General features: G+C 49.0%; 1 protein-coding gene and 1 long non-coding RNA gene across 2 annotated transcripts; both read right to left on the minus strand.

Moving 5' to 3' along the window:
• Nucleotides 1-255: 255 nt before the first annotated feature.
• Pim1 (Pim-1 proto-oncogene, serine/threonine kinase) lies at nt 256-5571 on the minus strand. Its single transcript, XM_021149061.2, has 6 exons — nt 5095-5571; nt 4889-4995; nt 4750-4800; nt 4287-4653; nt 2432-2608; nt 256-1757 (listed from the first exon to the last, which is right to left on the minus strand). Exons 1-6 carry the CDS (start codon nt 5174-5176, stop codon nt 1600-1602), a joined length of 942 nt encoding a protein of 313 aa, XP_021004720.1. The 5' UTR covers nt 5177-5571; the 3' UTR covers nt 256-1599.
• Nucleotides 5572-5748: 177 nt separating this feature from the next.
• LOC115029748 (uncharacterized) lies at nt 5749-8730 on the minus strand. The gene is made up of 3 exons (XR_003835310.2): nt 8620-8730; nt 7420-8141; nt 5749-6937 (listed from the first exon to the last, which is right to left on the minus strand). It is a non-coding gene; the product is annotated as an uncharacterized LOC115029748 (long non-coding RNA).
• Nucleotides 8731-19397: the final 10667 nt, after the last annotated feature.

Below are 19397 nucleotides of genomic sequence, written 5' to 3' on the forward strand. Positions count from 1 at the left end.
TGGTGCTATAATTTGGTTGCACTGCTTTGAAAAGGTGACAATCCCTAAACTTTTGTTAAAGGGAGATGGTCATAGTCAGGGAGTTTCCTTGGTAGAGAGAGTGGGCAGGGAAGGCCTGGTTTTTATCCAGCACTGGTTTGTTCAGAAAGCCTGGTACTTCTGTGCCCCAGCAGGAAATCAGATCTAGTCTGAAAGTGCCCAGTCTACCTGGCTCTGTACCAAGCATACATCTTTGTATGAATGAAAACTCAAAGGTTTAAGACAAAAGGTTTTTATTCAAAAAATGCCAAGTATAAAAAAAAAAAATAAGATCTCTTTTATTCCCCTGTACAGTATACTTTACTCAGATAAAACCGGCGGGCTGCACGCTGCTCAAAGCACAGCCCCAGAGAGGATCCAGAAGGCACACCACACCGGAACTGTCTTATGTACACAGTCAGCAGACCCTAGACCCACTCCAGCAAGCAGCCAAGGGGGGCCCCTGGAGAAGGGGGCTACAGCAGCTGTCCCACCGGAGCCCCAACACCCCAGCAAGCGTCACAGCCCTCCCCTAAAAGGTCCCCAAGTCAGGAGGAAGGAAAATAAAAAGGCAGAACATGACAATAAACCCTCGGGGGCAACAGTCAGTGGAAGCTTGGACAGGAAGGCAACCAAATAAATAAATAAATAAATACATTAAAACATCGACTTCCGGGCTAGAACGTGCCATCTTTCAAAAACAAGCAAAAAAAGAATAAAAAAGAAAAAAAAACAAAAAACAAAAACCAAACCAAACCCCCAACACATAAAATAACTTAAAGGCATTTTTTTTTCTTCTTTAAAATTGTTATCATCTACAGTCCTTTTGCAGGCTACCATGCCGGAACTATACACACATTTACAGCTTGTCTGTTTTTTTTTTTTTTTTTTGCATTGGTTGTGCGTTCTGTGTGAGGTCTTGGTTTTGAAACAGTTAAGTCGAAACCAAAAAGGAAGACCAGTTAGCTTGGGAATTTTACTAAAGGAGACATAAAAAGGGGCAGGTGGCTCAGCAGTTGGCCCTGTAGCCTCTCCCATGGCACCTTTCATAGGAAGTGGGGGATGGGAAAGGAGAGGAGAGGAAGGAAGCCAAACCCAGGCGGAGTCTAAGAAGCAGCAGGTAAGAGGTAAAAGTTCAAGTATTTCTCCCAGCACAGGCGGAGTCCCCACAGAAGGCACTCAGGAGTTGGAAGAGGTGACAGGGACTTAAATATGGTGCTAGTTCTTATCCCACCCCCCCCAGACTGTTTTCCCCTCCCCTGGCCCATCTTGGTGACCCACAGTCTCCATGGTGATTAAAGTTCCATGACAGGGCTCTGATCCACTCCCACCCCCAACAACCCGGGATGGATTCAGGGGAGCCCAGCAACACTAGACACTGAGTCTGGGGGCAGAGGCGCACAAAGAAGGGCCCAGGACCAGTGAAGTAGGCTCTTTCCCTTGTGGGAGGCTGCTCCAGGGACCTGGAGTCTGGAATGAGTTGTCATTACTGTCCCTGCATCATCACGCAAGGTCCTGTTGGAGGCCAGAAGACAAGCTCTCCCTCCCTGGAGGGTCTGACAGACAGCAGCAGAAAGGCTGCTACTTGCTGGACGCCGGTGACAAACTGTGCAGATGGATCTCAGAAGCTGCCTGGGGTAGGAGATCATCCTGCATCCACGGATGGTTCTGGATTTCTTCAAAGGAGGGCCGATCTGACGGTCTCAGGGACAGGCACCATTTAATAAGGTGCTGACACTCTGCAGAAGGCGGGGCAGACAGAGGTTAAAGATGACTCAACTTGTTTTTGTAATGCAAACGTCTTCTTCCCCACACCTACAAAGACTGGGGTTTTTAAAGAGGCCCGGTACTTTTTATACCAAACACTGCCTGGTGGGAAAGAATGGATACCGAAAGCCTCCAGCAATCAGCTTTCAGTTAAAAAAGTGCCTCCCCTCTTAAACCTGTGGTTTCAGACTTCAATAGCTTGGGCCTTTCCCATGACACCCACTCACCAGAAATAGGAAGGATGGTAAGGGTTTTGATGAGCCACCAGTGAGCGAGATAAGGGGATTCAATTCACCTACCTACCTCACGCCTTCCACTGACACCGGAACCTTCATTTTTTTTAAACTTTAGAGACTAGGTCTCTGCTGGTACTTAGACTTTACAGGGTCTGGGGGTTGGGGTGGGATGTATATAAAACTTGTTCCAACTTGAGCTCAAATGGAGTAACTTTGACCCAGTGAAATCCCACCATCTCTTGAGGCCCAGCAGTTGGGGGTCAGAGGCAGGCTAAGGCCTTCCTCTCCCCAAAAGAAAATGAATAAATAAAAATAAAAAGGGGGGTAGGAATACTCTCTCACTCTTGTAATCCCCAAACCAACCCTGAACTTGGGCTTGGGGAGGACTGGGGGTGTCTGAGGGAAGTTACCTGAAGAGACCGTTTGCCTGAAGAAAACTTGGCCCTTGATGATCTCTTCATCGTGCTCAAATGGAATATCTCCGCAGACCATGTCATAGAGCAGGATCCCGAGGGACCAGACAGCTGCCGACCTGCCGTGGTAGCGATGGTAGCGAATCCACTCTGGAGGACTGTACACTCGGGTCCCTACCAGCAGAGGGAATAGAAAGAAACCAGCATTAGCAAAAAGAAACAAAGCAGCTAGTCTGAGCCGCTTCTTTTAATTTTTTTTTTTCTTCTCCTCCAGACAACGTTTCTCTGTATAGCTCTGGAAGTGACTCTGTAGGCCAGGCTGGCCTTGAACTCAGAGATCTGCCTACCCTCTACCTCCCAAGGGCTGGATTAAAAGCACGAACCACCACCTCCACTAAGCTTTAAAGTATTTTTTAATAAAGACACTGCCTGGCTCGGGTTTGGTGGCACATGCTTTTAATCCCAGCTCTCAGGAGGCAGACAGGCAGATTTGACTTTTAAAACAACCATGTATGTTCTTTTTTCTCCATCTCTGCCTCTCTGGTCCAGTCAGAAAAAGAAGAAATGATATGGCAGCTCTCTGGGAGCCCAAAAACCCTAAACCCAAATCCCTTACACATCGGCCCAAAGACAAATAAAGCCACCGAAAAGCTCAAGTCTAGAGTCCCCACTCAGTGGGTTAGCCTTTAACTACAAGGACCCCAAGGCCCTGCCACACCAGTCGCATCTAGACCGGGTCCAGGTGAGGACCTTTATACAACACTGAAGTCAGGGTGTGCTTTGGAAAGCTTTGCTCCGGGTTCTACGCAAGCAAGGCAGACACTACAGTCTCCCACTCCCTAGACAGGAAAGGTACAGTTGCACTGCTGGTTTCAGACCACGTGACTCCTGTTTACAAACTTTGGGTAGTAAAAAAAAAAAAAAAAAGTGCTAGTCTCGTGGTGCTCAACAGGGGGCAGCAAAGACTTGCCCAGGGGGGGAAAACACAGTGGAGGACCCAGCCAGCCATTAACTGTTAAATACAAAAAACGCAGCCCAGCCCGGCATCCTCCAAAGAAATTCAAACCACAAGCCAGAGTCACAAGTTTTGAAAGGCCATAGTTTGTCCGGGTGAGCCACTCGGATCGTGACCCACCCTCGCGCTTTGATCTACTATTCCTCCCCTCCTCTGCTGAAAGAACGCGATCCAAGCCCCTCCCTATGGTAGATAGGTTTTCATCCTCCCAGCGGAGACTCCCAACTAATTTTCAAACCAGCAACAGATCTTATTTCACAACATTCATTCCAGTCACCCCACAACACCCCCAAATGGGGTGAAACCGCGGCTCTTATTCCTTTACCCTCAAAAGCAAAACAAAACAAAACCCTGCAGTTCTAAGAACTACCTTAAAACTCCCCCACAAAACAAAACTACAAAAGAAAAAAAAAAAAAGAGAGAGAAAAAAAAATCAGCACCAACGTCTCCCGCCACCAACGGCTCCACCTCCTACTGGAGGGAAAAGTGGGTCATACTTTAGAAATCTGGGCTACAGCCGGCTACCCACGACCTCTTATTCACCGTGAAAGCATGGAATTTACTAAATTCCTGCTGGAAAGAAAAACAAGCAAACACCAGCAACAACAACAACAACCAACCAAAAAAAAAAAAAAAACCCAATCACGCCAGAAATGTTGCAGGTTCGTTCAAGCACCTCGAAATCCCCGGCTGTACTATGCCGGGAAGCTCGCCTCTGCCCCACCCCTGCCAGCTCTGAGCCAGGCGGCCCAATGACCTTTACAAAGGGCCGGAGCCGAGGCCGCCTGGCTTCCAGGCCGGCACCTTGGGCAGCTCCCTCCCCCGGGCCTGGCTCACCATCAAAGTCCGTGTAGACTGTGTCCTTGAGCAGCGCCCCCGACCCGAAGTCGATGAGTTTGAGTTCGCCGCGGCTTAGGTCGATTAAGATGTTCTCGTCCTTGATGTCGCGGTGGAGAACCCCGCAGTTGTGGCAATGCCGCACGGCCTCCAGCACCTGCCAGAAGAATCTTCGAGCCAGGTCCTCCTGTAGGGCTCCTCGCTCGGTGATAAAGTCGAAGAGGTCTTGCACCGGTTCGGGCCTCTCCAGGATCAGCACGAAACTATCGGGCCTCTCGAACCAGTCCAGAAGTCTAATGACGCCAGAGAAGTCCGAGCTCACCTTCTTCAACAGGACCACTTCCATGGGCACTCGGGTGCCATTGGGCTGCAGAGAGTGAGGGCGAAGGTTAGCGCGCCCGTTCCGGCACGCCCGTCGCCACCCACCCACCCATGCGAGGGTCTCTGGCTCCGGCTCACTCACCAGTTCTCCCCAATCGGAAATCCGGTCCTTCTCCACGTGCTTGATGGCCACCTGGAAGAAGACCCCCGAGTCTCCATCAGACCCTCCTGCTCAAAGCATCCCTCCACGCGCCCTCCCCGAGGCGGCGTTGCCCACTCACCGGCAAGTTGTCGGCGACGCGGATGCCGGAGTAGACCGAGCCGAAGCCACCGCTGCCCAACAGCGGGCCCACCTGGTACTGCGACTCCAGGGGCTCCTTCTCTTTGCCTAGGAAAGAGGCACGGGACACTCAGCGCGCGCGACCCACGCGGGGGTCTCCCGACGTCCCAACGACCCACGCGCCCAGGGTGGGGTGGGGACACTCACCCGGCGCCAGCTTGGTGGCGTGCAGGTCGTTGCAGGGTGCGGCGCGCAGGTGGGCCAGGGAGTTGATCTTGGACAGGAGCATCCCCACCTCCAGGGTGTCGGTGCGGCGCCGGTGCCGGGACGAGCAGCAGCGGCGGCGGAGCGAGCTGGGGCTGAGCCGACGGCCGGGACTCAGACTGCGGGTGGCGTTGCGGCTCGGGCTGCGGCCGGCGCGCAAGGCCGAGGGCGAGTCGGAGGACGACTGAGGGCGCTGGCGGGGCTGGCCGCGGGCGAGCTCGCCGGCTGGGTCAGGCAGTGCGGGAGGCGGCGGGGCGAGAGGCGCTGCGGGACCCAGGGCTGCTGCTGACAGTGACTGCTGCTGCTGCTGCTTCTACTGCCGATCCCGCCGCCGGCTCCCCTCCAGCCTCCTCCGCCGCCACGGCCGCTGCTGCAGACGCCCGGCTCGCCCCGCCGCCAGGAGTAAAGGGGCGGAGCGCGCCGCTGGGGAGGGCGCGCGCGGCGGGCGGGGACGGGGCGGGGCCTCTCCGGGAGGCCCAGGTGGGGAGCCGGGCTGGCTCGGCGGCGGAGGGCGGAGAGGGGGCGGGGAGGCGGCGGGACGAGGGCCGCTCCCCTCCGCTCCGCCCCCTCGCGGCTACACCCCTCTCTCCGGCCCCGCCCCGGGCGCGGCTTCAGCCAACCAGAAGACGCTCTATTTGCATAAGGCGTTGCGGGCCCCGCCTCTCGCCTCGCGGTCAGAATGGTCGCTAACGCCGCCACGACGTGGCGGGAAGGAAAAGGCGCCAAAACGGAGGGGGAGGGGCGCTGGGCGTGCAGGGAGGCGGGAGCTTGGGTGGCGCGCGCGGCCGGGGGAGGAAGGATGGGGAGGGGCGTATCGATTCAAACCCAAACAATAACAAAGCCATCAAAGGCCGCCCGAGGCCAGCTCCGCCGGCTCTGTGTTTCCCGGAGATTTGGGTTGTGGAGGGGGGTCGAGGATTGGAGCTGGAGCGTAGCAAGTTGTGAGAAATGGAAGGGCGTTGGTGTGGCGGGCGCGGAAGCCATGAGCAGGGACCGCGTGTGTGTGGATGCCGACCAGGGTGGTCCTCTGGTGTGACTCAGCCCGGAGACCTCCAAGGCTGCTGGGGCGGGTTGACGATGCTATGTGGGCTAGATCCTGGGGGTGATGATTGTGTTTTTGGGGGCGAAGGCTGTGCAAGACGTGAGTCACCGGCATTTTGCACACCGAGGCGAGTCACAGGCCTGCGAGGAAAAGTGGGGGAGACCTGGGATGCGAGGAGCCGGTGACAAAGATTCTCAATTTAGAAATGCAAAGAGAATTAGAAGGGACCCGGAATACCTGATCCCCTGAGAAAGGGTCCATGTCCGAGCGCCTGAGAGAGAGGAAATCACGACAAAAATGTTAGCTTTTTCCTGCCAAATGCTGCCTCAGCCCCTTCTGAGAGGGCGGGAGGAGCAGGAAAATTCCTGATCGCGGGCGAGGGTGGGAGGGTGCCGCTGGGTTTAATCAGAGGTTGTTGTGGTAGTCACCTTCTCATCAGCTTGGTATTAGCAGTCAGGTGATACCAGATATTATTGGCCCCCACCCCAGCCTTGTCTCAAAGGAAAGTCCCCACATGCACGTGGAAATACCACGGAAAGCTAGCCGAGTCCGCTTTCATCTTTTGTCCTTTTGAACTTCATGGAGAGTTGATAACGACGTGTGGAAATGGGTAAACTCTCATTCTGTGTAATCCATATAAACTGAGATACTAGTGGCCAGAGTCATGGACAGCCAGCTACACCCCTTGTTCGTTATTTTTGTTGTTGTTCTTAGGTCTGAGAGATCTTTAAAGGAGGAGCGAGCCTGTTGTGGATGTAGTCATTAACGCACGCGTTTAAATGCTTCCTTTACAAGTTTTCCATGCTGCTTATAAAGATGCCCAGAGACTCCATAACTTTTATGGATGCCTCTTACAAAACATTACATATTTCCCTTTGTTTGTGTTCTGTGGACTAACTCATTCATTTCTGATGACGAAAGGAGAAAAACCCAGGGGAAGGAGAATTACTTCCTTTTTTGCAGATAGGAAAATGACTCGTCACTGGGATGACACAGGGTCATACGACAGCAGAGAGAATGACCCAAATTCTGCTCCTGAGGGTTCAGAGCTCTCCCTTTAATCAGCCTAAAAACATCTATGGCACTGGTATTGAACAGGCAATCAGAAAACAGGTATGCCTAGAGTGGTGCCCAACGTTAAAACCACAACATTCTAACCAGGCCAGCCTTGTCTACATAGAGAAACTGTCTATAAATAAATACGTGTTAAATACCAGTACACCTACCTCCAGTTCCCTGTCAGGCCCTCAGCTCTGTCCAAACAGGACTATTTCCATTTGTTTTCAATCTCCCAGCACATTCCAGACTTTGTGCCTCTGAAAACTAAGTCCACCTGTCCAAAGTGCCCTGTCCTCTTCTCGGAAAGTGTCTGATGTTGGGAAATCAATCCAGGATCTTACACGTGCACCCTGTCACCAACCTACATACACTCCAGTCCTGTCGCTTATTCACAGCCTTGCGTTCTGAACAAGGCACATGTATTTCCACATTTTTTGCTGAACAAATTCTAAGCCTTTGTTCACTACCCCTCCGCCCATTTGATGGTCATGTGGGGTTCTTACAAAGAAAAAAAATCTTTCTGGGCTGGGGATGCTGCTCAGTTGGTAGGGTCCTTGCTTGGCATACAGAAGAAAGTCCTAGGTTTGACCCCTGGGCACTGCATAAATGGTACTTTGATCCCAGGACAAAGGAGGTAGAGTCAGGAAGATCAGAAGTTCAAAGTCAGTAAGAGACACAAAAGATCCTGCCTTAAAACAACAAGAAGACTATCTGTATGCTATCTCTTCATTGATTTATACCGTCTACCTGCTTTGTTTTCTTTTTCTACTTAATATACAATCTCACTGTGCACGCCAAAGCCGGGACAGTTGTCAAGTTCATGGATCGTTTGCTTCTGCCTTCCCTCTTGCCCACACTGCAAGCACCACTGCCCTTTATCCAACAGTTCCTGATGGGAGAGAAAGAGTATGACCCAACGTAAAGAACACTTAACAGCAATTTGTGAACCTGATGTAGTGGGTCATCCTTGTCATTCTAATATATTTGGAAGGCTGAAACAGGAGGACTGCCAAACTGAGCTGTATAGTGAAACCAGACAGTGGTGTGACCAAGACCATATCTCAAAAGCATTATGGCTAAGGATGTAGCTCAATGATCAGATAGTCATCTAGCATGCCTGGAGTTCATGATCAACAAGGGAAGAAAAAAAAAAAAATCAAGCAGACAAAACAACAACAGCAACAGCAACCAGGATATTTAAGTGAGCACAGGAAAAAATAAGGCCAAAGGTGAGAAATAAATAAACCAGAAGATTCCATTAAGGAAGCTTTTGGTACTGAGAAGAGGTTCCTGGTGGTTCTGAAACCGGCTAAGTTACTCAGCCTTTCTTCCTAAGCTGTAACATGGGTGCAGATAGCATCACCTACCTCCTCACTGGAAGAAGCAAAGTCGGCCTGTAAGTGTGAAGGCTAGCCCCAAACCCAGCACAAAGCTAACCCCAGCTATGACATGGCAGCAGAGCCCATTGTGATGGCAATTATGACAGCCAGCACCTTGAAAAGAGATTGTTGGCACGTCTTTTTATTACGAACATATTTGTGGGGATGGGCACACATCCCAGTGGGCGTGTGGAGGTCAGAGGGCAGCTGATGTTGGAAGGTCCTTATACCTACAAGGGTCCAAAGGTAAAAATGTCGGATAAGGGAACTGAGAAGTGGATAAAGGTGCTGCCAAACAGAGTTTGATCTCCTGGGTCCTTGTCCTTAAATCCCCAAGTTGTCGACTGACACACTCTCTCTCTCTCTCTCTCTCTCTCTCTCTCTCTCTCTCTCTCTCTCTCTCTCTCTCTCTCTCTCTCTCTCCTCTTTCTCAATAAACAAGTAAAGGGGACTGAAGAGATGATGGCTAAGTTGTTAGTGCTTACTGCTCTTGCAGAGGACCTGAGTTCAGTTTCTAGCACCCGAGTCTAGTGACTCACAAACCTCTGTAATTCCAGCTCCCTTGAGACTGATCCTATGTCCTATTCTGGTCCCTTCAGGCACGTGCCCTCTCGTGAACCTGTACACACACATGCACGTGCGTGCATACACGCACATACACACACACACACACACACACACGCACGTACATACCTATTCATGCATATAATTTAAAATAAGATTTTTTTTTTTAGAAAAACTGTGGAAAGGGGGAAAGACCCTATATGATAATGAATTACTCCTAGCCGGGTGTTGTAACACTCCCCTGTAACCCCAGCACTCTGGCACTGAGGCTAACCAATGGTGGGTGTCAGATCAGTCTACACAATCAACCTGGAGGGGAGGGCTGGGGGCTGGGGGGGGGCATGGGGATGAAAAAGACTAAAGAAGAGTCAGGAAAATTACCCTCATGATTAAATAACAAATGGTTTTGGAAAGACAAAAGCCATAGATCTGGGTAAAGAGTGGCGTTTGTTATCCCTAAACGGTACACGAGTCAACATGTCAAAGGTTGCCCTGCCATGCTTGTCATCAGAGAAGTGTAGGAGGAAGTTTGAAGGGATAGCCAGACCAAACATTTTTTTTTCTTCTTCCCGAGACAGGGTTTCTCTGTGTAGCCCTGGCTGTCCTGGAACTCACTCTGTATGCCAGACTGGCCTCGAACTCAGAGATCTGCCTGCCTCTGTCTCTCAAGTTCTGGGATTAAAGGTGTGCGCCTCCACAGCCAGGTACCCACACTGGCTTTAAAGTACTTTTGTTTTGCAATGCTACAGATCTTATCCAGGGCCTTGGATTAGGAAAGGTTTACAGACTGACCACTGAGTTCAGTAGAGTCAGACTACTGGGCTTCTGGCTTTTTCTTGTTAAGGTTTTTCAACTAATTCAGTAAAGGAATTAGTATCTATATGGCTGATTTCTCTCTTACAAAGTAATTATCCTAGGCTGGTTGCGGTGGCCCTCACCTATAATCCCAGCACTTGGGAAGCAGAGGCAGGTGGATCTCTCAGAGTCCAAGATCAGCCTGGAAGTACTGAGTAAATTCCATGCCAGATAGGATGGTCTAGTGAGAACATGCCTAAAAAATAAATAGCTAAAATTAACTGAAATAATTTTTCTGGGGCTTAGAGAGCTGTCTCAGCTGTTAAAAACTCTGGCTGCTCTTGCAGAGGTCTCATGCCCAGCATCCACATGGTGACTCATTGTCTGTGGTTACCCAAGACTTGGAAGGTGGAGGCAGGAGGATCAGGAATTCAAGACCTTCTCAGCCTGGACTAAGGGAGCCCCTGTCTCAAAAAAAAAAAAACCAAAAAACAAAAAAAAAAAAGGATGGGTGTGGAACAGGAGAGCCGGCTCCATGCTCAAGGGCATTTGTCTCTAACAGAGGATCAGGGTTCAACTCCCAGCACCCACAAGGCAGTTTATACTGACCTGTAACTCCACTTTCAGGGAATCTAACACCCTCTCTAGTTTCTGAAGACATCATGTGTGTTAAATGGACTTATATACACATAACTAACTTGTTTTATAATTTCAGAAGCACTAAGGAGACAGAGGTAGGCAGCTCTCTATGAATTCATGAGTTTGGAAAAGGCCTGGTCCCCTTTCCAAACTCATGAGAATGAAAGGAAACAAAATGAATAAATCTTCTAAACAGAAAGGTGAGGATGGGGGCAGGCTGTAGGTCAGTGGTTAGAGTCCTAGCATCCCTAACCTGGAAGCCACGGGCCAGGAGAATGACTCAGCAGACAGAGGGCCTGGGGAGAAAGGCAGAGACTTTAAGGCCTGATCTATTAAAACCAGTTCCAGGGCAGCCCCGGGTTGTTACATAGAGAAACTCTGTCTCAAAACACCAAACAAACAACAAAAAGGTATTCTATGGTTATGTTTGGATTGTATGGCCAAGGTAAAGGTTCAAAGAAGGTGGAGAGGTCTAAGGAAGGCCTCCACGTGCATGCCCCCCCCCAACCTTGGTTTTGTTTTTTGCTTTGTTTTGAGATGAATCTGCCTGGCCTTGAACTTCTACAAATTCACCTGCCTCTGCCCTCTGAGTGCTGGAGTTAAGGCATGTGCCAGCACACCCAGCTTTTTTTTTTTTTTTTTTTTTTTTTTTTACAAGATTTCTCTGTATAGCCCTGGCTGTCCTGGAACTCACTTTGTAGACCAGGCTGGCCTGGAACTCAAGAAATCTGCCTGCCTCTGTCTCCCGAGTGCTGAGATTAAAGGCGTGTGCCACCACACCCGGCTCTCTCTCTCCTCTCTCTCTCTCTCTCTCTCTCTCTCTCTCTCTCTCTCTCTCTCTCTCTCTCTGTATGCTTGCTTGCGTGCGTGCGTGCGTGCGTGCGTGCGTGTGTGTGTGTGTGTGTGTGTGTGTGTGTGTGTGTGTGTGAGTGTACATTTTAACAGAATTGTCCTCAAAAGGCCAGAAGGGGGCGCTGGATTCCCTGGAGCTGGAGTTATAGCCAGCTGTGAACCATCAGATGAGAATAAGAATCACCTTATGTTCTCAGAGAAGTTCTGTTCCATATTCTTCTCTTTTTTTTTTCTAAAGATTTATTTTATGTATGTAAGTACACTGTCACAGTCTTCTGTCACATCAGATCTCATTACAGATGGTTGTGAGCCACCCGTGATTGCAGGGAACTGAACTCTGGAAGAGCAACGAGGGCTCTTAACCGCTGAGCCATCTCTTCAGCCCCCTTTGCTTTCTTCATAATTAAAGAAAAAAAATTTTTTAAGCCATTGGTGGTGGCATATACCTTTACACTCAGCATTTGGGGGAGAGATAGGTCAGTTTCTGTGAGTTCCAGACCAGCCTGGTCTACAGAGTGTCAGGACAGCCAGGGCTACACAAAGAAACCCTGTCTTTAAAAAAGATAGATAGAGCCGGGAGGGGTGGCGCACGCCTTTAATCCCAGCACTAGGGAGGCGGAGGCAGGCGGATTTCTTAGTTCTAGGCCAGCCTGGTCTACAAAGTGAGTTCCAGGACAGCCAGGGCTACACAGAGAAACCCTGTCTCAAAAAACAAAACAAAACAAAACAAAAAAAGATAGATAGAACTTGAACACCGGGTCTGTGTTCAAGAATTCAGTTGCCAGCAGTAATACAATAGCTCATAAAATCACACGTAACTCTAGTTCTAGGGGATCACCATTTTCTGGCCTCTGGGTGGTTTATGACAAACACAGTGGCTATAAATCCCACAGGGTTATGCATATGCACATACGCACACAATAGCTAACTCTGCACAATGTGTCAGTGTGTGGGATATGTGTCCGATGTGTGACAGAGCCAGAGAACAACTTGCAAGAATCTTTTTTCCTTCCACACCTGAGTGGGGGAACAGAACTCAGTTCTCTAGGTTTGAAAGCAAGGCCCACACGTGGTGAGCCATCTTGCCTGCTCTTCCCATGCCTTTTACAGTACCGAGGAGTGTGTAAACCTGGATCCTCTGGCATGCTCAATTGCTCTGCTACAAAGCGGCATCCCCCAAAAGTCTTTCACCCTCTCAGACAGGAACTTGGAGCTGCCCAGACTGCCCTTGAACTCAATCAGTAGATATACTTGAAATTGTGATCCTTGACTATGCCGGGGCCTAGCAAACACAGATGTGGATGCTCACAGTCAGCTATTGGATGGAACACAAGGCCCCCAATGGAGGAGCTAGAGAAATTACCCAAGGAGCTAAAGGGGTCTGCAACCCTATAGGTGGAACAACATTATGAACTAACCAGTACCCCGGAGCTCTTGTCTCTAGCTGCATATGTATCAAAAGATGGCCTAGTCGGCCATCACTGGAAAGAGAGGCCCATTGGACTTGCAAACTTTATATGCCCCAGTACAGGGGAATGCCAGGGCCAAAACGTGGGAATGGGTGGGTAGGGGAGTGGGGGGGAAGAGTATGGGGGACTTTTGGGATAGCATTGGAAATGTAATTGAGGAAAATACGTAATAATAAAAAAAAAATGTGGGGCTGGCGAGATGGCTCAGTGGTTAAGAGCGCCGACTGCTCTTCTGAAGGTCCCGAGTTCAAATCCCAGCAACCACATGGTGGCTCACAACCATCCGTAACGAAATCTAATGCCTTCTTCTGGAGTATCTGAAGACAGCTACAGTGTACTTACATATAATAAATAAATAAATCTTTTAAAAAAAATGTTGTCCTTATAAGAGTTGCCTTGGCCATGGTGTCTGTTCACAGCAGTAAAACCGTAAGACATTAAGATAGTATCTACTCAGCTCAGTCTGGTACAGATCTTGTGATTCTCCTGCCTCAACCTCTGAAATACAACCATACCTGGCTTGCTTTGTTTCCTATCTGTATTAATCAGGGTTCTCTAGAGTCACAGAACTTATGGATAGTCTCTATATAGTAAAAGAATTTATTGATGACTTACAGTCTGCAGTCCAGTTCCCAACAATGGTTCAGTCGCAGCTGTGAATGGAAGTCCAAGGATCTAGCAGTTACTCAGTCTCACACAGCAAGCAGGCGAAGGAGCAAGAGCCAGACTCCCTGCTTCCAATGTCCTTATATTGTCTCCAGCTGAGGTTTAGCCCAAATTAAAGGTGTGTTCCACACACCTTTAATCCCAGATGAAAGGTGTAGCCCAGATTAAAGGTGTGTTCCTTAAACTCGGAGACTATCTATGCTTATGCTCTGGTTATTATTGTTATTGCTCTGGTTGATGTTATTTGTTTCCACAGAATCTAACTGTAGCCCAGCATGGCTTAAAACTCACTCTAGATTGGAGATAGACACTTTCATCTTAAAGGGATCTTTCTGCTTTAGTTTCTTCACTATGCCCAGCTCTATTTAATTTAATTTCTGTGTCTGCGTGCTATGTATGTATGTATGTATGTATGTATGTATGTATGTATGTATAGCACGTGTGTACGTAGTGCCTGTGAAGGCCACAGGAGGGCACCAGGTCCTCTGAGACTGGAGCTAGAGTTACATATGTTTATGAGCCCCCACATGGGTGCTGAGAATCAAACGTGGGTCCTCCGAAGAGCTGCCAGTGTCTCTCCAGTCCCCCAATCTTCTTTTTGTTATTAAACATGGACTTAGACTGGAGTCTCAGCTTTGCTCCATTTTTTGAGATGGGATTCAAACCCTTCATTCTCATGGAATCACCCACCTGCCTCAGCTTGCTGAGACTACAGACCTCAACAGTATGTGCCAGGTGCCCAGAAATGAGAGTCCCCAAGTGTCTACATACAAAACTGGCTGATCCCAGGAACTTAGCGAGCTGTGCTGCCCACACACAGCACTGGTATCACCTTTCTTTGCCTAGGTGTCCTACAGTGCCACTTTACTAAGGAACCACTTGACTGGGGCACGGTGACGCTCGTGATCCCAGCAGTCACCTAGGCTGAAGCGGGAGAAATGGGGCAATTCTAGGGCAGCCTGAGCTAGGTAGTAAAGACCAGAAAAAGACACTCACACACCAGGTCAGAAGGTCGTCCTTATATAGGTCAGAGCCACACCTGAAACCCTTCTTATGAATGGAAGCCGAGCTGGCAAACAGCTAGTCCTGAGTTCATTCTGTCTCTTTCCAGACTGGAGAGGCCACCTGATCTTTCTCTTCTTCCTGGCCACTAGTTTGTTGTTGTTTGTTTTTCCTTTTTTCGAGACAGGGTTTCTCTATGTAGCCCTGGCTATCCTGGAACTCACTCTGTAGACCAGGCTGGTCTCACACTTGCAGAATTCCACTTGTCTCTGACTCCCAAGTGTTCAGTTTAAAGGTGTGCCCAACCACCGGCCCATATTTACTATTTAAACGGCCACATTATTTAAGTCAGATATGGGATGCTGATATCTGTAATCCTAGCACTCAGGATGTTGACCCTAGAGGATCTTGATTTCGAGGCCAGTCTGGAAAACTGGTCTCAAAAAATAAAAATGGGGGTGGCGGGGGAGATGATGCAGTTGGCAAAGTGGTGTCGAAGCAAGAATGAGAGCTTGAGTTCTGTACCCTGAGAACTCACATAAAAGCTGGGTGATGGCCTGGTGCTTATAATTCCAGCAATGAGATATGTGTGTGTGTGTGTGTGACCTCCACGTGTAGTGTAGGTGCACATGTACCTGTTCACACACAGGCACGTGTATGTAAATATAAATAACCAATTAATAGTAAATAGGAAAAAAACCAGCAAGCATCACTAGAGGTGGTACACACGGACTAGCAGCTGTTAGGAAGGCTGAGGCAGGCCTGTTGTGTATTTAGGGCCCATGTCGGCGGCAAAGATGCTCGCCTCTCTCTCTAATGTATGCACAAAGGTCAAAGGGCAGCTTGCAGAAGGTCAGCTCTCTCCTTCCACAACACAGGTCCTGGGGACTGAGCTCAGGCTGGAAGGCATGGCGGCAGGACTTTTACCCGCTGAACTGTGTCGCCAGCTCTAAAAAAAGAATCAAATGTGATCTGAGGCAACACACACGAGAAGATGCGGTGGCTCCCTGCCCCTCCCTCTGTCCCAGTCACCGTCTTGATAAATTATAATGAAAAGACAGATGGCTGTTTGCTTTTCCACAACACAACCACAACATACGTGCCTCACTGGTACAAACGTAATTGATCAGTCTCATAAGACAAACGTCGAGGCAGAGGTGGCCAGGCCGATTCTAATCCCATGGATTGGGATGACTGGAAAAGGAAGGAAGTGAGGATGAGGCAGAAAGACCTCTGATTGGAGGCCACATTGAACTATATATTGATACTTGATCTCAAAAAGTAAAATAAAACAAGCAGATGCCGGGGCTGGGTACGTAGCTGGGTGAGAGATCTTGCCTAGTTCACTTCTTGGCTCCAAAAAACAAATTTTTGAAGCAAAATTTTGCCTTCTTCAAGAAGGTACTTGCGCCAGATGTGAAGACTCTCACATGTGATCCCAGCACTCAGGAGGCAGAGGCAGGTGGATCTCTCTGAGTTCAATAATAGCCTAGTTACAAACGAGAGACAGAGAGAGAGAGAGAGACAGAGAGAGAGAGAAAGAGACAGAGACTGAGAGAAAGACACAGAAAGAGAGACAGAGAGACACAAAGAGAGAGAGATTTGCATTGATTTCCAGATTCCAGCCTGGGGACCGATCTCAGTGGCAGAGAGCTCTTCTATAACATCTCCAAAGTCCTGGATTCTTTCCCCCATACTAGAAATAAATAGCTATAAATAAATGAATAAAAAGATAACCAGTTTCCTAAAGCAGAGGCCCAGTGAAGAAGGGGTGAGGTGTGATCCAATAAAGAATAATATCTATGCCAGGCAGGGTGGAAGCTGAGTGTCACCCCAGGCCTCAGAGGTGGAGGCAGGAGAATTGGGGGTTAAGATTATCTTTGGCTAGCTGAACAGCAGTGGTGCATGCCTTTAAGCCCAGCACTTGGGGGACAGAGGCAGGCAGATTTCTGAGTTCGAGGCCAGCCCGGTCTACAAAGTGAGTTCCAGGACAGCCAGGGCTACACAGAGAAACCTTGTCTCCAAAACAAACAAACAAAGACAATTAAAAAAAAAAAAAAGATGATCTAGGGCTACATAGGGAGTTCAACCACAGCCTGAACAACATGAGACCCTGTCTTACCATTGCAAACACATAAAACACATAAAATCTAGCTTTTCAGAGGGTGAGCAGTTGAAACAGGGTTTTACCTGACTCCTATCCGGCCTGGGGGTCACTATGTAGACCAGGCTGAGCTTGAAGCTGCTGCATGCAGGCCTCATTCCTTAGCCTCCCCTGTCACTGTCATTGGATTACAGGTATACGTGGCCGTGTCCAACTGCTATCTAATATTAGCTGTGCGTTAATTAATTCTTTTCTATGGCACATATGGCACATACATATTCATGTATATCCATATGGCCCATATGTGCATATTTTTCTTTAATTCTCTTAATTGCTAGCATACCTAGAAAATGAAATAACTTGCCCAAGGACCACAGGTGACTTAGATGCAAGCCATCATTCATTCCTGGGAGGTGCCTGGGGTGTTGCTGTCTGTTAGAAAGCACACTCAGGTCACAGACAGTAAAGGCCCATCTTCAAGAGAACCAGGACATGGGATTAACAGGCAGACTGTTGTGCCCAGGAGAAATGGCACCTGAGCATCACCAGAAGCCAGGGCTGAGATCTGCCTCCATGAAGAAGCACTAATAGAGCATAGGGCAGGCTCTGGGTTGACACACTGGTCCTGGACCAGGCATAGTAAGGAATGCCTTTTTTTTTTGAGACAGGGTTTCTCTGTGTAGCCCTGGCTGTCCTGGAACTCACTCTGTAGACCAGGCTGGCCTCGAACTCAGAAATCCGCCTGCCTCTGCCTCCCAAATGCTGGGATTAAAGGCATGCGCCACCGCCCCCGGCCGGTATGGAATGCCTTTAATCCCAGCAGAGAGAGGCATAGACTCTTAGATCTCTGTGAGTTCAAGGCCATCCTAGTCTACATAGGAGTTCCAGGACAGTCAGGTTTACACAGTGAGACCCTTTTGTCTAAGAAGGTGAGAAGAAGGAGGAGGAGGGGAGGGAGGAGGAACAGCAGCAGCAGAAGAGGAGGAGGAAGAAGAAGGAGGGGAGGAAGAGGAGAAGAGAGGGAGAGAGGGAGAAAAGGAGGGAGGAGGAGTGGAGAGGAAGAGAGGAGGGAGAGGTAAAGGAGAAGAGGTGGACAGGAGGAAGGGAAGAAAGGAAAGGAAAGGAAAGGAAAGGAAAGGAAAGGAAAGGAAAGGAAAGGAAAGGAAAGGAAAGGAAAAGAGAAAGAAAGCAAGGCAGAGAAGAGAAGAGAAGAGAAGAGAAGAGAAGAGAAGAGAAGAGAAGAGAAGAGAAGAGAAGAGAAGAGAAGAGAAGAGGAAAAAAAAAAAAAGCAGGGCAGTGGTGGTGCACGCCTTTAATCCCAGCACTCAGGAGGCAGAGGCAGGCGAATTTCTGAGTTCAAGACCAGCCTGGTCTACAAAGCGATTTCCAGGACAGCCAGGGCTATACAAAGAAACCCTATCTCAAAAAACCAAAAAAGAAAGAAAAAAAGAAAAGAAAGAAAGAAAGTGATTGAATATTGTCCCGGGAAGTTTATCTGCTGTGAGCAGCAGCTGATGCACAGACTCATAACTAGCTAAAGTCTGGAAATAAGTGAATGTTTAATGCTCAGCCCAAAACCAGAAGTTTATATTAAGCCCCGCCCGTAACCCCCACCCTGACCCATGCGCAGCACCGAGGGCAGTTGGGAAGCATATGGTTAGGAGAGATTGTGTTTGCATGTATGAAATTGTCAAAGGACAAATAAAAGATATTTGCCTCAAGTCTTTAATCCCAACACTGAGGAAGCAGAGGCAGGAGGATCTCTGTGAGTTTGAAGCCTGCCTGGTGTATTTAGGGAATTGGAGGCTAGCCAGAGCTACACTGTGAGACCTAGTCTCAACAAGTGTGACTCTCCCAGGTTGTGCCCGGTACTGACTAATCTTGACAAAATGAGGAAATAACTAATAGGCATGGCTACAACATTCAAGACACTGCCCCAAATGCTGGGAAGCAGGAAAGAATGGAGAAGAAACAAAGACATGGTCCTTGCCTCTGTCTAATGGTCATTTATTTTATGTGTATACACATACACACAAAGATTGAAAGCTGTGATGATATTTAAAGAGCTGCCCATCTGGGCTAGGAGATAACTCAGTGTCTAGCAAGGGCGGGGGAGCTGAGTTCAAATCTACACACAGCTGACCAAGAGAGTAATGTTAGCAATGGAGAGATGGGAGCTGAGACAGGAGAATCTTGGACATGGCTGCTGAGAGCAAACAAAAGAAAGACCCCACTCTGGGTTGGGGGTAAGCACTCAGGCCACATCTGAAGGTGTCCTCTGATTTGCACAAGCACACCATGCATGGCCCATTCACACCCATGCCTTCATGAAGATACGTGTGGATGCACACACACATACTCACACTCAAGCATAGGAACACACACTCACACTCTGCTCTATAGACGACTGGCACCAAGTCACAGAGACACGGGTGACTTGTCAAAATTCTTTGGCAGCTAGGCCAAACTCAGTTTAGCTGCTGGCACAGGCTGCTTCAGTGCGCACAGAGACACCACTAGTAGTAAGGACAGGCTCTACTTGCCAAGGGGGCAAGCTGATGGTCCAGGCAATGCAGGCACTTTCCGGTAACCTGTTTACAAGTTGGCCCACTATGATAACCAGACTTTTTCTGGGGAATTTTCAGGTGTGTGGGGACTTTCCAGTCCTCTCTCAG

Source organism: Mus caroli, unplaced genomic scaffold, assembly GCF_978045245.1.
Source record: "Mus caroli unplaced genomic scaffold, Mus_caroli_1 scaffold_18, whole genome shotgun sequence".
Lineage (NCBI taxonomy): Eukaryota > Metazoa > Chordata > Mammalia > Rodentia > Muridae > Mus > Mus caroli.

Excerpts from the sequence above, each read along its gene's own strand:
- Pim1 (XM_021149061.2), bottom strand. The coding sequence starts at position 5,176 with ATGCTCCTGTCCAAGATCAACTCCCTGGCCCACCTGCGCGCCGCACCC. Across the intron at positions 4,654-4,749 it reads TTTCCGATTGGGGAGAACTG|CCCAATGGCACCCGAGTGCC; the intron begins GTGAGTGAGCCG and ends CACTCTCTGCAG. Across the intron at positions 1,758-2,431 it reads CAGGCAAACGGTCTCTTCAG|AGTGTCAGCACCTTATTAAA; the intron begins GTAACTTCCCTC and ends CGCCTTCTGCAG.